The following is a 17,837-nucleotide window of genomic DNA, read 5'->3' as shown; positions in this document are numbered from 1 at the left end:
TCGGCCGCTCATTGATGAAAATAAGCAACAATTAGACAATACAAGATTTGTCTAAGACAAAGCCATTAATGAAAAAAAAAATGAAAAAGTTGAATAAGTTTGTCCGTTCTTCCAACGGAAGCTCTTGAGACCTGCAATTATCCAGAATATGTCTTACGTCTACAAAAAGAACGACAAATATGACAAAAATCAAAAATTCATTTACTTTTTTTGTGAAAAACCCGTGTGGAAGCCAGTAAATTCATAACGAATTCTCTTAAAATATTAGATTTTGTCACACCAATCCCATTTGACACCTTCCCTTGAAATGTATTATGTGACCTCTCATTAATGAAACTAGGTAACAATTAGACCAAAAAGAAAAAAGCAAGATTATGTAAAACTTGTCGTTATCGAAAAAAATTTCTTTCCAAAGACATGAAAGTCATTAATTACAAAATGAAAACATTGATTAGGTTCGTTTATTAATCCATCGGAAGCCCTCGAGACCTGCAATTAACAAGAAGATGTCTAACGTCTACAAAAAGAACGTCAAATATGATAAAAATCAAAAATTAATTTACTTTTTTTTTGTGAAAAACCCGTGTCAAAGACAGTAAATTAATAACGAATTCTTTAAAAACATTTGATTTTGCGACACCAATCCCTTTTGACACCTTCTCTTGAAAAAAACAATGTCATCTTTAACCTTTAATTAACGACACCAGGTAACAAACAGACAATAAAAGGAACAAAATTGCGAAGTTGAAAGATTTTTTTTTCATTTTGGAAAACAATTGTCATCAAAGTCATGAAAGCCATTATCTATCTTCTAATATCAGAACGTTGGCTCATCTACTCTTTCAGGAAAAGCCAATCAAACCGGGTCATTGTACAGAAAATTAAATAGGATTAAAAAGACAAAGTAAAAATGACAGTTAAAGACAAAACTAAAAAAATTCAATTAAATTCTTCGAGAAAGTATTGTCGAAGCGGTAGAGAACCAGAATCTATACCTTTAAGGATTTAAATATTATCAATTGTTCGTTATTTTGAACGCAAAAAATGTGATATATTAATGACAATAACGTGATAATTTGACAAAATTTGAAAACATGAAAAGTGGACAAATACCTAAAAATTAAAAAAAAATTGTGAACTCTATTAGTATCAAAGCCAGAACACCATAACTTAAGGCGTAAAACCAAAAGAAAAAATTATTAGGAATTCAGCAGAAAAGATTAGCACTTTTTGATTGCTGACACTAAGCTACAAGTTGACCAAAGTAAGAAAAAAATGGAGACAAAGTTCATTAAGCAATTTTTTATTTAAAATTCAAATATTTTAAAAGTCAAAACGACCATAAACTTTCAAGCAATCAACTAGATAAATTAATTTCGAGCTAATTAGGAAGCCAATAGGGCCCATCACTAGTGAGCTTTGATTTGAAATGTTCTGTTATTTAATTAATATAAAAAAGATCGAATTTTTTTTAATAAAAAACCGGCTGATGACAATCCGAATTATTTTTGGATTGTAACGGTCCAAGATTGGTACAGAACTAATCATGCTAATGTTGATTGTCCATTAGGAATTTTTAATTTTGGGAATGTCATTGATATCGATATTTTGTTTGTTAAAAAATCACAAGTAAATGCTGCGTTTTTGATAATCAACGAATAAAGTTAGCAAAAACGGCAAAGTTTTATTTACAGAGCACTCTCAATGGAAGTTGAAGTGGAATTAGCCCCTTTTTCAGTCTACAAAGATTGTGTTGGTGGTGTTTGGGTGTGCAATTCCTGCAAATTTAATCAGAGTGGTCTAAAGAAACTTATTAGTGCTGTTTTTGATGAAAAAGTCTGAATTTTGCAAAATTTTTTGCCGGAATTTCTGAGAAAAAATTTCAATTAAAATAGCCAACAATATATTTTTTCTTTAAACGTAAAATCAACAACCTTTTCATGAAAATTTTTTAAAAATTTTATCAAAATTGACGAAATTCTAGTCAAAAATTCCGAAAAAAGGTGAATGAAATCAACGGAATTCACTCTATTTTCTCGAAAGTTTAAACCTCGATATCTCCCTGTCAAAAGAGAAAATCAAAAAATCTTTTTAATTCCATATTCTACGCTGGACAAGCTTTCTAATGATACCAGTCTCAACTCTCTACGATGAATATATCGATCGGCCAAAATTGACTGAACAAAAAAAACCCAGTTGAGTTTATAGTTCCTCCCCCCCCCTCAAGAGGAGTCGGAACAAAAAGCCTTTTTGAAAAAAAATTAATGAGAAATAAACTATACGCCAATTTGGGAACAATTTGTCCGAACGTTCAGTCTTTATGCTCATTTCCACAGTTTTGCAGCTTTTCTCATATTTTGTTCACAAGCCCTATCAATTCATGCTCAAAAGGCTGCTAATAAGGCGCTTGGCGTTTTATGAGCCAAGTTTACGAATAGAAGGATAGTCATGGAGTTCTTCAGCCTTTTTAAATCTATCGAGTGTCAGTAAAATGGAACGCAAAAGCCAATGCCGCTCGTAGATAAAATGTCTTTTCGTTTTTTTGCTGTTTAATCTAAATAGAGGACAGAATTGAGAATAGATTTTTGTCGAATTATTTTTTTGATAGACAGCGAGAAGCTGAGGGAAAAAAGTGTATGATTAGCAGGCAAAAATTTTGTTCATGTGAGCCTTTTTAAAGCAGTGATTATCTTTACTTGGTCTCTTTACAGTCAGAGGCGTTTCATTGTTTTATGTATTCGGTAATTAGGGTTAATAGGAGTCGCTCTGTGAGATTTGAAACGAAAATGTGGCTTTGTGATGATAACGCGAGATTTTTTTGTTATTCTGATTTTCAGAGCATATTAGGTTTTGGTTTATATTAAAATTTCCAATAGGTTTTGACTGGCCCAATATCATCAATACTTTCCTGGGCTATTGATAAAGTATTCATTGATTTTGTTCAAAAAGTTGTTTATTTTTATTAATTTTTTGGTTTAATTTATGAAAAATTTTTATTTTCCTGCCTATTTTTTAAATTTTCTGAAGATTTTCGACAGTTTTTTGAAAAGACCTTTTTTGCACTTAAAAATTTTTTTCATTAAATTGCAACTGCTGATTCTAACAATTTACTGATCTTCAGAACCATAAAATTTTTAAAATTTGTTTTCTGCTCTTTTTCGTATTTCTCTGTTTTTCTTTCAAAAAGAAGTTCGTTTACTGAACTAAGAAATACAACAAATTCCCAAACAGGACTGGTTTTCCATTTTGCTGTTGAAAGATATTTTAGAAGGTTACTGCTGAGAAGTGCTAATAAACAGTCACTGGATTTCTTTTAATGATGTTTCTAAAAACTGCAACTATTGTGAGAAAATTTATCGTTAGCAGCGCGGTTTCTTTTTTAATCTACCCATTTTTGTTTACGGCATTATTCCGGCTATGCTTTTTTCGCTTTGTTTTACCTTCACATTTTTCTGCAAAACGCGTATCAATTGTCCTGCTTCAACTCTGACTCTGTCTCAGCCCAATGGAACTTAGAGTTCATTTAACAAGCATACAAATATCAAATCAATGTGGTGTAGTCAGTGGATTGATCATAATCAGAAAGAAACGTGATAAATTTATGAAGCTCGCACATTAGTTCAGAGTAAATTAGAATATGAAAAATCATTCAAGTGAATGCTAATTGGTATCAATATTAGGCTTAGAAACCATCAGTTGAGATGCTATCATTGATAAACTTCAATTGTTGTGTGAAATATATAAAAAAAAAGAATGATTATAATACGTATTTGTGCACTCGGGAAAAATTTGTCAATTTTTGTCGTTTATTTTCCTTTTTTTCCAATAGACATCAAGGGGCAAATGTGGTCTGTTTTTAGGTGCTTCTGTAGCTATGTTCAATCCTGCGACAATGTTAGAATCAGAAATCTAAAAATCTGTCCCCGGCTTGCATTTAAGTGCTATATTTTTACTTGCCATTTTATTTAAAATGCTAACCTAAAACTTAACAATTCAGAAAATTGTTTGTTCACCTAAGAAATCTGCGTGAAAAAGATCATTAAATATTTTTTTCCCTTCAAGTTATCTTTTTCTGATTTTTTTGAAAACTAATTAGCTGTCTTTTAAAGCTAACGCTTATAGATTGCTTTGAAAGTGTCAACCTTTTCTGCTGTTTTTCGTTCAGTTGGGAACTTTTTTGCTCAAATGCTGATTTTGTTCTCGTTTCAAAATTTTTTGGAGGGTAAAAAAGGTTGAAGTAGTTTTGATCACTGCACAAATAGTGTTCTAACTAATTTTTTTTAGCCATTTTTGGTTTTTATTTTTCGGCTTGCAGATATATTTAACGTGCAGAAAATAATAACGCGCAGTTCACAAGTTGATAAGTTGAAATATATTTCTTCCTTTTCGTATCGGATAGCCTTGTTGTTTATAGGATCTTTTCAATTGTGCCTCTATTGTTTAGAATGTTTATTTTTTGCACTTACGGGCCATACTGCTACAAATTGATTGCAGTGAGATTTCTTTTTTGGGATTTGTGACTTTGCTTGAGATTTCTTTTTGGGGTTTGTGACTTTACTTGTTTTTATCTTTGCAGAAAACACGCTTGACATCTTTGGCTTCTAATGAGTTTGTTTGAGACACTGACCACATTTTCATATTTTTCAAATAAAACTCACTGTTGGTGAAACAAATTCTTCTTTTGATAAAATTTTTAATGATAATTAATATTTTCTCTATTAATCTTGCTATATTTGCTACAATTTGAAAAGTTTGAGAAATTTTAGATATTGATCTGCGTTTATCTTTATGCAAATTATTTCCTGAATTTTTGTAATCAATTGAAATTTGAGATTGTATGAATTCACGGAAGTACTGCTACCATTAATATAGATTACGGTATATCAGCATATTTTAATTGTTTGTGTGCTTCAATAACCGTTCGTCCTGTTTCTTAATCTGGAAAAGAGTTCAGATTCTCAAAACTGTCAAAAGTGAGGCGCTTATTAGAATTTGCCCCTTTTTGTATCATTCTTTCAAACCCCGCGCTGTGAGAGTGGAATTAGTATTAGTTTTCAAAATTTTCCAAATAGTTTTCAATATCTTTTGGTTCTTCTTCAAATTATCTTTTCCTCCTTTTCCTCCATATTACGTTCTTTTTTGAAAACTTATTAAAGCCAACTTTGATGTTTTTCTACAGTCTGCTTAAACCGAGAAATCTTCAGATATTTATTTGCTGCAGAGGAGCCGATCAACAGTACAAAAAATCAAATTGACGACGCTGCATTAATATTATTTGTCGTCCATTTGAAACGTCATCCTGTTGACAATCCCCCACAATGCACAGCGATACTATATCCCTTTTATGCGGTCAAATCTGACTGCGTGAACATTCTGTGCCACACATTTGACATATTTGTGCTGTATTCCTGCCCGGGTCGAGGTTTGGTGGTGAATTTTCGTTAGAAATGCGGTAAAAAAATAATTTTCACCGCGTATTTCTTACATCTTTTTGCGGTGAATTCGGTGAATTGCAGTGAATTATTTTTTTTCACCGCGTTCTCGGTGGTGGTGAATTATTTTTTTTTTCACCGCTTGATGCGATGAATTATTTTTTTATCGCATCTAGAGGTGGAAAAAAATAATTCACCGCTTGAGAGAACGCGGTGAAAAAAAAATCATCGCATTAAGCGGTGAAAAAACAATTCACCGCATTCACCGCAAAAATATATTAGAAATACGCGGTGAAAATTGTTTTTTTTCACCGCATTTCACCGCATTTCTTACGAAAATTCACCGTTTCTTCCATCAATTCCCGGCTGAATTTCTGTTACCTGAATTAGCGCTTCAGCTGGTTTTTTTGTCAAACCAGGGTCTGGGTCTGGAGTCGAATAGCGGTGAATTATTTTTTTCACCGCATTCACCGCAATCACCAAATTCAGGTGACATTTACAAAAATTTATCGCATTACAAAAATTTACCCTAAAACCTCGACCCGGGTGAAAGGTTTTATATGAAATAATACCTGAGCCAATATGTTTTCTCAAATTGCGTTTTTGCCCCCTATCTCAAAATATTATGCTAAGATACAAGATATGACGTCTGTTTTGTATTTGATACCGTTTGGTCCTCATTGAGATACTTTAACAGCATTAAACATTGAAAGAAGAAAGAACTCTCAGAAAGTTGAAAGAATGCTCAATATGTAATCATGTCGAAATTTGAAAGCGCCACAACAGTTACTAAAAGTCGCAATTTCAGCCGGTTAATTACAATTGAACACAATCCATGTCCGTTCTTATCAGGTTAAGAAGAGATTTTCGAGCTTTGAGTGAAATGAAGATAAGCAACATAAAAGGAGAGAGAAAATAGTTAGAATGCACTTGCTATGTTTAAGAGATATATAGTTTATTTAAAATCCACTTGAGTTGTTAACATGAATCATAGTTGTTTGCTACTGGTATTTGCTCAATTAACGCTCTCGCTAAAGAGTTACTGTATCCTGCAGCAATCTCTAATCTGTTGGTTAATCAAGAGATTAGCTGGTTATTTTCTAAAATCAATTGCGATAACGAGTTTTTTTTTGTTTGAGACAACGGTTTTTTCCACAGTTTTGGCGACATAACAGTGACATTAGCTCCAGTTAGCCTAAAAATGAGCCATCATATTTTATAAATATTTATTTCACTGCTCCATTTTCTGAAATAAATTTTTTCATTTTATTGTTAGTGTTGATTTGTAATTTTTCTTATTACTCCACAAGTAATGCGAGGCAATTTTTTGCAATCAATTAATGTTTTCAGTCACACGAGTGAATGAATTGTTTGCTCTGCTTCTTTTTGTTATAATTGGCCTCTTTTTTGATAAATTAGATTTTGTACAGACGAATTGTCGTCGTATCGCCAATTTTTAAATCATTAGGTCATTTTTTTGTCAAAACACTGCCCCAATGTCTGCTGACACAGTCTTATTAAACTGACGCAACAATTAATTTCTTTTGCACTATATAGCAGGTCTATATGGTGTTACAGTTCCAACACTTTATTATTGCTAATTGTTCCTGATTTTGTATCTTTTGCATATCAGACATCATATTTCTCATTGCAGACTTTCTCACAGGTTATGTTATCTTTAAGCTGCTTTCAGTCTTCTGAGTCTAGACTAAAACGCCTTTTTCAATAAAACTCCTTTCTCAATAATATCTTGTTGCTCGGCAAATTAGCAACAGAAAGCAGAAAATATTGTGCCAATAAGCAGAAAATATTTTGCCAATACTGTGCCAGTTGTTCATTGTGTCTGACTAATTGTGATCAATTGAAAGGCATCCGTAGAAAAAATAAAACTTGGGTGTTAAGTTTTCACATTTAAGCTAATTGTGTTTAAGTGTTATGTTAAGCAAAATTTTTGCCTGAAATCAATTAGAAAAAAGTCAAAATTTACAAAACTTGGATTTTGATTTGTCAGTACTCATATTCTAAATTCAATTGTAATTTTCAATTCAATTCAATAAATATCTTAAATTTCTGCATTTCCTAAGTTTAGTTCAGCAGATAATGTCACGTAAATGTAAATAAACAAAAACAAAACAATATATCTTCATTTTCAACAAAAAGCATTTTTGGTCCTGTCAAGAAAAATTCTAATTCAATTCTGGAGCGCAAAAGACACTAAATTATTAACCACGCAACTGCACGACTTTTTTTTCACTGAAAGGAACAATTAAATCAATTGGTCCAACAATTGCTCCCAGTTGCAATTGTAGAACACAAAAATACACCTTACTTTTTAGCTCATTTAGATACTTTTTGCAAGAAACATGTGACATAGAATTTAATGGTAAAAAATGGAAAAAAAAGAAAATGGAAATTTTCTGCAAACCAAATATAAGTTCTGATTAGCTCTGTAAAGGGGAAGAAATGATATAAGGTTAACGGTTTTTGCTTTTTTTTGTTGGAAAAGAAAGGATGACGTTTTTCGTACTTAAATAAAAAACTGATGATACTTTATTGTGCTTGCTTGTTTTTTGTTGTTCGAATAAGTAATTTTTACAACTACAGAAGAGAAAAATAAATGACAAAAAACAATGTTATGATCTTCAGCCTGTTTATTTAGAAGGAAATATGATGATAAGTTGTACAAAAAACTTTTTGAAATTTATAAGTTCACTTTCGACGCTTGTTCAAAGTTTTGGCGTTTCAAACACTGTTGTTTTCTTAAAAATTTCTTCTATGTTCCATTCTTTTTTACAAAAACGAAGTTCTCTTAACACAAAAAAGGTGCAGATATCTTGGTATTCAAAATCAAAGGAACCTTTATTTCGTTGAGCAGCTGAATAAAACCTTTAAAAGGATGACTCATTCTATAAGATCAATATACTTAAAAAGACATCAAATTCCTCTGAACTTAGGCATTCTTCTTTTAAAATCACTTGTGCTTTGACAATTAATGTTTTCCACAATTTTCGTTTCAAAATTTATCTGCAAAAAACCTAAAACGCCTTAATCAGCAGATTAACTGGGGATAAAGGTGTGCTTTCTACGCAAAAAATATGACAAAGCGAGAAGTAGCTGAGCTAATAATATAAAAATGTCGCTAATCAAATTTCATTATGATATAGCCAGACCACAAAATTCTGAAAATTTTTACGGTATCTGAGTGTTCATGGAAACAGTCGAACAAAACAATTCAAAATTAGACAAAATGTCAAAACCGACTTTGGAATTAATTCGATTGTTCGTCAATGCGTACAAAAATGGAATAAATTACCACAGTGGCTTCTGTTGGCAAAAAATGATAGCGTTGTTTTTTAAAAAACGCCGAATGATTTTTTTGCTCTCACAACAGGGAAAAATTCTTTTGAATAGTAACGTAGGAGCTTTTAAGAGTTTTTTATTTTTTGGAAGAAAACAATCGGAAGAAAATTTTATAATACGATTCTTTAAGAAAGTTGATTGATGTTTATTATTTTGTTAGAATGATTTGAAGTATTTTTTGTTTGAAGTATATTTAACCATTTGGTTATGATTTTAATATACTTGTTGCAAAAAATATTGTTTTTGCAGATCGCCAATTTCTTGTTGAATTCTTTCTAGCTAAATGTTGACCTTGTAGAAATTAGTCGCGTTTTGCTTCAGCGAGGTGTATTCGTTACACTAATTGTGTATGATCTTAGATTTTTATCGAAATAAATCTTCTGAGTCAAATTTGTAAAAGTTGATAGTTCAGCAAGTTATAACCAAACAGTTATGTTGTTTTCAGTTTACTACTTACTTCAAAGCATTGCTTTTGTTCGTACTTCAAAGTGAAGCTTATCTTCTAAAGCAGAAATGATAAAGATAAGTTTTTCCGTGACAAACCTTAGAAGAAATCCGTTATAAGAAAAGTTTTGCCCTGTCTCTCGACTCTAGACAAAATACGTTTGTTTGACCTTGAGATCTCTTGTGGCGTAAATCCTAACTTACATAAAACACTCAACGTACGTTGTGATGTTTATGACTTTTGGGTTTAAGTGGGTTTGCACTAGGGTTCTTAGAGACTCACACAGACTTTAGCAGTAAGTTACTTGTCTCAGTGAACAGCATGAAATCTCCTGTGAAGTCTGTGATAGAAATTAGTTTTGTCATATCTATGACGTCAGCAGCCAGGTTTGCAAGGGTTCTTACATTGAGACAGGTAACAGCAAGTTGAGCCCTATAAAAGGTGTAACTCCACAGGTGAGCGTTGTTGTCAATTGACGTGAACATACTAATGGCACATATGTCATAATCTCTCTCGCTCCTAGAAACGAAACGTCTGTTGTTTTACTAAACAGTTTTCACAGTTCTAAAGGTTAGTTATGGAGCAAAATCTAAAACTTATTGCGCTGTTTCTCGCAGGGATAATTTATTTGTTCATTTTAAAACCAAAACACACATTTTGGGATTTATTTTCCAGTTGTTTTGATCGTCAATAATTGATCGCTTTTATATCCAATCTGAGAGGGTACTCGAGTCCATTAATTATGCACAAATCGGGAACGGGTTTTGTTTATCACTAGAACACTCAATTGTGGGCGTCGATGCAGAATTGAATAGCAATTTTGACCACTTTCAATTTGTGCTCACTCCTCGAGCACTTCAATTCGACGCCTTTTTCGTTGATTACAAAAGGGAAGAGGTACTTTCCTTTATTTGTTCTCACTTTTCCATTTCCATATAGAAGCCATCTGTTTCGAAGCCTGAATGTAGATTAAACTTTGCTTTTGAAGTGAATTTCCGTCGTTTTAGCGCGGCGACCAATTTCTGTTACCTACCACTGTTTGGTGAAAATAAGAAACTGCGTGTGTAGTTACAAATTTAAAACTGCTAATGTAGGTTATAAATTTTTGTTCACCTTATTCGACTATTTTCATCCCTAATATTCTATAACTTTATAAAATAAATAACAAAATCAATATGCAGGGCTGGAGCTCCAGGATCATAGTAACATAGCGATAAATCATAGATGATCGTAGAATATGATCGTAGTAAAAATGCGGACTAAAAATTGTTTTAGTCCGCATTTTTACTACGATCATATTCTTATCACGTCACTTTTTACCAAGAAAAGTTTAACTTCAGACAAAGAAATCGAAGATTGTGCATAGAAAAAACAGCAAAATTTCACAAACTTTATTCTGTGTACAGTTCTTCTGTCCAGAATAGTTCTGTCATAGTGCAAATAAAATTAATTTAAACAAAAGATAATCTTTCAGTTTCATCAGGCTTTTCCTTTTTCCAATTCAAATAATGATCGGAAAAACCCCGGAAACGGTCAAAGTTTAACCGTACGTTTAAGCAAAGTTCAATTAGTGCCCTTACCTCAAAATGTTTATTGCCAGCATTGGAAAAGATTATTTAATACTCTGTAGCAATAAATTTTTATCAATTTCAGCAAATACTACCAAAATAATATTTGAATTTCCAATCTCTCTTCAGAGTATTTTTATGATACCTACTCTACTTTTCTCACTATTAAGTTTGTGGATATGTGACTCAATTTAATCTAGAAATTAGTCAAGGATGCAAAGCTGAAACTGGAATTTTGAACATTGAGTTAACCTGTCCCGTGCTTGCCATCATTTATCTTTAATTCTTTTTGTGGAGCTTTCAATGAACATTTTATACAAATAATCTGGTGGCAATTTGTTATTACCTTAAGAACTAGACGTTATACTATAAGGTATAGCATATCTTCGAATTTTATAGCATTTTAGAATTTGTTTTTGTAGTATTTGTAGACATGTACTAGACATATTTTCACATTTTTAAATTTTCTTCCTCCAATAAGGAGTTTTAGCATTAAAACCATTTTTATTTATCTCACATTAATTTTTCAAATAAACTCAAAACGTTGCCAGGTACGTTTTGTTATTACTAAGAGGCAGAATTGAAAGGCAATGTTTTTGAATGGCAAAAAGTAACATTTTTGTGAGTAAGTCTTTCAAAATCTTTTAACTCCACAGCAAACCGTTTGGCCAAAATGCATTGCTGATGTTGACTTTTCATAGTTATGTTCAACAAGAAAATTAAACAAGAAACTATGCATGAAATTATGACTGGGGTATAAGTATTGAAATTGGTATAAATGGCAACATCAACAGCACTAGCGGAAAACTAGTTTTTTTTTAAAAAAAATCGAAACACGATATAGCAAGTTAATGAAAACATCGCTAACACAAATTTATTGGGCTAGACAAGGAGTCATGTTACAAACGGCGCTGAATTCTCACGGACGTTAACCGTTTTAATATCAAGGTTGCAGACTCTTTTTCCAATGAAAGTTTTTTTCTATGTTATGAAGGTTAATCCTACAAGATACTGCGAGAATCTTTTAAAACTTTGATGTTTTTCTACATAATTTCTCCTAAGTTCTTGCAAAGTTAACTTCTTATTAACATCTTTTGCAATTAATTGTCGATGAAAAGAACCTCCCGATTAACAAACGGGGTGTCCGTGAAAACGGCAGATTGGATGACCTAGATCCTTGAAGTTTTCCCAAAAATGTACCTATCGTGACTGGCATGGATCCGCGTATAATAATTTAGATTTTCAGAAAATTATAGCTTTAATGGTTAAGTAAAAGCACCTGAGCAGATACTGCCACGATAGGATGCCAATTTAAAACAGGATCAGCAACAACAGCTGATCTCTTTTCTTGTTCAACTCTGTTAGAGGCACAAAATGGAGTCTTTCTAGCGCTCAGCGTTTTTCAAGTCTACATTTGTTCACGGCTCCCATATTTTCTTAGTTATTCTTCTACAATCCCTCTGATTTGAATATATGAGATCTTGAACTGGCGTAAAGTGTCGGTAAGCCGGTATCAATTCTTAGCTTCCATTCCTGAGAAACTAACTTTTTCGTACAATCCTGTACAATATGTTTTTTTTACAGTTAATGAGTTAAGAAACGTTGTGTGAAAATTTATCTTATTTACGAGGCAAAATTTCATTTTCTTGTGTAATTTTGCGTATTTGGTGATTTTTGTAGTTTGTCACTAATATCCACCATTTTTGTAAGATCCACACTCCTAATAACACATGTCCATGCCGTCATTGTAAGTGATGGTTACTAACTGCGAAAGTCAGTATCTTGTCAATAAGACCGAATTGGAGGAAAAGTCAAATTGGTGATTGATTACAGAAAATGCCCAAGCAATACTAATTCACGGATTAAGAAGACAATTAACAGTTTGAATCAAGAAAAACACTGTATCATTGCTCAGAAAAACAATTAAGTCTCCAATTTAGCTCTCAAGTAATTAGTATTTTTATCCAAGCAATAACGTTCTAGATTAACTGACTATCCAAAATTGTGAACACGGGTTGCGTTTATCGGTGAATACGATAGACGAAAATCATACTTTTCTAATAATTATTTCCACGTTTAACGAATCCTATTTTCATTGTAAATAAAACCTTTGCGTTTTTACCACGTAATGTTTCTCTGACAATGCGTCAATTATAATAATTCAAGAGTGTTAGAAGTTTGAGAGAGAACAACCTAATGTAAATTGTGCATAAGATAAGCTTGACATAGCTTGACAAGAAGCTCTACTTGTTCAACGTATACTTGGCTAGAGAAAAGAAGGCTTGAGGAACAAGAAAGAACGTGAGAACGGGTTATAAGAGATGCCCAAGTTCGAGAGCTTAAGACCAGTTGGTGTAATTGGGTAGCACACTAGGCTTGCAAGTAAGAGATGCTGGTTCGAATTCAGTACTGGTCCGTTTTCACAGTAGTTGCACCTGAATAGACCCCCTAACAAAGAGCAGTGATTTTCTGAGGAAAAAAGGTCTCGGCAGCGTATCTGCTCGATACACAACAGCTCCTCCGGTAATAAATTACACCTCAATTAGCAGTACTGTCCTAATCTATAACCGGTTGCACATCAATAGTGAATCATAGACTTGATAATTGGTACTGAATTATTTCTACAATCTTTATATATAACCTTTTCAAATAAAGACAAGAAAAGTTAATTTTATTTGAAAACTGGAGTTTTTCTTTTATATTTCAACGTGGTCCGTGCTCTAAAAGTCCGGTTCATTTGTTTGATCACTACCGGCACGTTATTGTAATACAGTGAGCGGCTGATGAAATACATAATAGCAAAAGAAAACAGGTACATTTTGCAGAATTTTGCCAGCAACTCAAAAAAATTTCAATTGATAACTTCATAATTAAGGCGTCTACCTTGTCGCATATCTTTTATTGAACCTAGATTTAAGAATATGCGATTGAGCAATTTGGGCGGCCCGATTGAAATTTACTGTTTTAAAGGAAGTGGCTAATTTAAAACATAATTCCATTTCCCCTTCTAATCATTCGCAGACCTTTGAAAGCCTGTGAGAAATGAGCCTTTATAGTCTAAATGGTTAAACTTGGTGGGTACAGAGATTAGCTAGACAGCGCCCAGCTGACCTAAAGATCAACAGCTCGTAAAATGATTAAACTAAACAATCTGCTACCCACCATTTTGACCGCCCGAAATTAGTTTTCACAATCATTTCCTGCCTTTCTTTCACTTTGACGGCTCTCTTCTTTTCCCGGCCTAATCGTAAAGAACGTAAGTCATCACACATCGTCAACAATGTTCATTTCTGAAAAAAATTATTCTTTTTTTGTATAACCAACGTATATTTGTGGAGAATTTGAACATTTTTGAAAGAAAGCTCGAATTCTTTTTTGTTTTCATATACAAAACGTCCTTTTATACATACTTGGCGCCTTTCAGACTAAATAATGCTGACAATTTGAAAGAACTGAAGAATTTAGCAATGGAAAACCCTTTCTCTTTAGAATTGAATATCCGAAGACAAAAATATAATTTTACTATCGCTTAACTGGATTGAAAATAATAAATAGTGAGAATCTTTATCTTTAAAATATATGTATTATCCAAACCGTTAATTTCATTTAAAGTGCGATCAAAGATTATTAAGAATTTTAGAAAGTTTATTTTTTTTCTAATTGGCAATAATGTTATTGGTGGACAGGGTTGGATGTCCATTATTTAATTTGAAGGCATAACTCAAAGAGATAGACGCCTCAGGGAAATTTTATGATTATCTTCAGTAAGAGTTAAAAAAAATGGCTGCAAAGACCGTTTTATCCCAAAATGTTCCATAAATTTTGAGCGTTTGCCCTCAATAAAAAGGTGTTTGAAGTTAAAAGCAATTTGATAAGCTATGTCAATATCAGAATTTTTCAGCTTTGAGCTTTGATAACTGCTGTTTTAGATCGCCGACCTTATCCTGATCATTTGAGTCATTCTGAAAAAATTCTGTAAATATTTTACAAAAAAGAACGAAACAGAAGATTGGGTGTATGTGAGAGATGCACTATCGCGTCATCATATTTCTGAGTGGCGCATTTATTTTATTGCTGGTGTTTACAATTGTGCAGCAGATCAAAGACTTCGTTGAGAGACAGAAGAATCCAGTATCGTCCATTGATTTCATACACGATCCGACCGGACATCACGAGAGCGCAGGTAAGTTCAGGATCAAGATTTGTTCAACTTATATAAAAAACTATCCTTAACCCAAAGTGGTTACGAGACTTTTGACCTACTCACGAAGAAAAAAATGTTACTCAATTTCTAATGTGGTGCTCAATCGTGTAATAATGACTCTATACTACAGTTCTTTTCTTTCAGTTGAATGATATTGGAAATTTGAGCGTTAGGTTTTACCGCCACGATTAGCAACTGCTTAGGGTTTGAAATGTCTTGCCAAGAACTTGATAACCAATTTTTCTAGACAACCTTTTATCATGATTTTAAAATGGAAGTTCTTTGCAAGGTCGTACCAATCGATTTTCTTGCCGATGTGTCAATCTATAACTAATTTTGCTTCCCCCTCTGTAACATTTACGGCTTTTTTATCGTATTTAGATTGAAATAAATTACAGCTTTTGTAAAAACCTAGTGAGTTGTTAAAAATTAGTTATCAGTATTCTTGAAAAATTTATCATTTAACACCTTGATAGCTATCAAATTTTTTGCTCGTCAGGAAGTAGTCGTTTGAGTTTTTCACTTTACATAAATCATACTACATAAATCATACTACCTCATACTTGTCTTTACAAGATTTTAAAAGAAACCAGTAACAGTCTTGTGATAGTATTGCAGGCTAACCACTTCTTTCATAAAAAGTAATTCATTGGAAACGACATTGGCTATTTCGAAGATAGGTAGTTAGATAATGCTTTAGCCGTTCAAACAAGAAAACCAAAATTAATTTAAGTTGACGTTGGTCAGCATAAAATATTTGATAATTCGAATTGTGCTGATTCAATTTATTCCTCAAAATTTGTTTACTGTAGAGTGACGCCTTCAAATTATTTCATTGAGTTTGTGTGGATTTTTGAAAGTTTTTGAAAATTGAAGAGCAAACTTGCGATGTAAAACACAAGCTTGTAGCGAACAATGCTTGTAGCTATCACATCCATTCAGCTTAATGGAGTGGTTTATTGCATCAAACAGATTCTCAGTATCAAGAATCCAGTTTTTTTCATTTAGTAAAAACTCTATAAATTAGTATTGATTTTTGTGGCTTAGCTGTATTGCAGCCAATTATCACACATGTTTTTAAAGTTAAATATGTTTTGTTCAGGAAATCTTTTGATCTCTATAGTGCCCCCATTTTAACCGATAATTTAATTCTCATTTATGACTAGACAGAAATAAAATGTCAAAATCAGTCAGTGTGTTTTAGAGAATTTTTGAATTCATCTCATAAATTAGGATTGTAATTCTGCTAGGGTTGTAATAGTGATCAGTTATTAGATAATTTGATAAGAAAAGACGTTTTTGTTCTTGCATTAAGCCTTTTATGTTCTATGTTACTGTCAATTTTGCAACAACATTTTTGATCCTTTTGTGGTCGAATGTTGAGTTCCACTGCACTATATCACAAAAAATCTTCCCTGAATAGAATAAAAGTCCTATTGAATGAGGAAAAATGATATCCGAAACCAAATATAAATGAAAGCTTAAACAGCATCTGCGCCAGCAATTTGAATTTGTGCCATTCAAAGAAACATTAGCTACTTCAAAGATTATTACTATACTGAGTAGAATACAAAACCTTCTATCTTGATTTTAAAAAAATATTCTACGGAAGAAATAGAATTTATAAATTATATCTGACTTCTAAACTTTAACTGACTTGTTATGGAAGTAATTTACTTGGCAACTCTATAAAAATTATATGTCTTTGTTCTTTTCTACGTAACATGTTTTGGGGTTAATAGCCATGCAAACTGCATGAACAACTCTCAACTCTTTTTTTATTATCTTATCTACTCACATTGAATTTTATTCTGTACCGCTAGCTAAACTTTTTGAAATAGCTATTTTCTTATAATAAATTTGTGAGGACTTGCTTGGGCACTAAAAGTGCGTTTTGTCACTTTGGAACTTAGACAGCTGTTATTCCAAATTTTGATGCTTATAAGTGAAAGCAACAAAAGTTTTACATTCAAATTGGTATGCAAAAATGTGAAAAAAGTTATATTCTTTCAAAAAGACTGGGCTGATTTAAATCGGTTTCATAATATTGGTTTTGTTGATTGCAATTGATTTTCTTTTCAAAATAGAATAAAATTCAAATCCAACAGCACCTATTGGAAATCTCATTATTGCAATCTTAAAACGAGAGTCATATAAGTTTGAGTCCATGTGCCCTAAACTTTTATATTACCAATTCGATACCGGATAAAGACAAAATTTTTTTGGAGCAATGATCTTCCCTTGTGCTTGAGTCATTATTGCACGCAAATCATTCGCGACGAAAAATTTGTTCCGTCTGTTTAGTAGCGTTGATGACAGCAATGATTCTGTCTCAAAAGAACGGCAGTCGAATAGACCTGAGCTTCGCAGAGTTCGAAATCACAGACAAATGTGTGTGTTTGAACATGACTGCAGGACACAACAACAATTCTTTTATCAACTGCACAAACATCATCAAAATGAACCACCAGAACAACTCAGATATCGGATCCAGTTAGTAACCGAATGTTTTGCATTTTTACACAGAAAAATTTATCATACAATTTTATTACGTGAATTCACCTCAACATAACTAAGATAAATTTATACCTTAACTCTTGTTAACATTAAGCTACGGAAATTTTTAGCTCAACTTTACCGTTATTTGGTTTGATGCGCTAACTCATCTAAGGAAAATGAATAATACATAATGACAGAGTCGAGGCCTCAGAACAAATTGACCTCCAATCATACCCTCCCCTCGACCAAGATAACAAAATAACCTGTGACTCGTGCTCTAGAAATGTGTTTTGTGATCAAAATGAGTTTAAAGTTTTGCGTTCAAAAAT

General features: G+C 32.5%; 1 protein-coding gene across 7 annotated transcripts in view; it reads left to right on the top strand.

The window, feature by feature from the left end:
* LOC142336969 (uncharacterized) overlaps positions 1 to 17,742 on the top strand; it is an 80,765-nt gene extending 63,023 nt beyond the window's left edge. For 5 of the 7 annotated variants that reach the window (XM_075385968.1, XM_075385971.1, XM_075385969.1 and 2 more), the window contains 2 exons: positions 14,735 to 14,988; positions 17,314 to 17,742. In XM_075385968.1, coding sequence (XP_075242083.1) covers positions 14,832 to 14,988; positions 17,314 to 17,507 — 351 coding nt within the window. In that variant the 5' untranslated portion in view covers positions 14,735 to 14,831 and the 3' untranslated portion in view covers positions 17,508 to 17,742. Of the gene's footprint in view, positions 1 to 9,602; positions 9,693 to 9,760; positions 9,808 to 10,038; positions 10,135 to 14,734; positions 14,989 to 17,313 lie in introns of those variants that run through there. The other 2 variants (XM_075385970.1, XM_075385972.1) reach the window with 2 other exon arrangements.
* The last annotated feature ends 95 nt before the right edge of the window (positions 17,743 to 17,837 follow it).

This window comes from Convolutriloba macropyga, chromosome 3 (genome assembly GCF_964194025.1).
Source record: "Convolutriloba macropyga chromosome 3, txConMacr16.3, whole genome shotgun sequence".
Classification (NCBI taxonomy): Eukaryota; Metazoa; Xenacoelomorpha; order Acoela; family Convolutidae; genus Convolutriloba; species Convolutriloba macropyga.
Note: the sequence above shows the minus strand (reverse complement) of the source record. Positions and strands in the feature narration are given on the sequence as shown.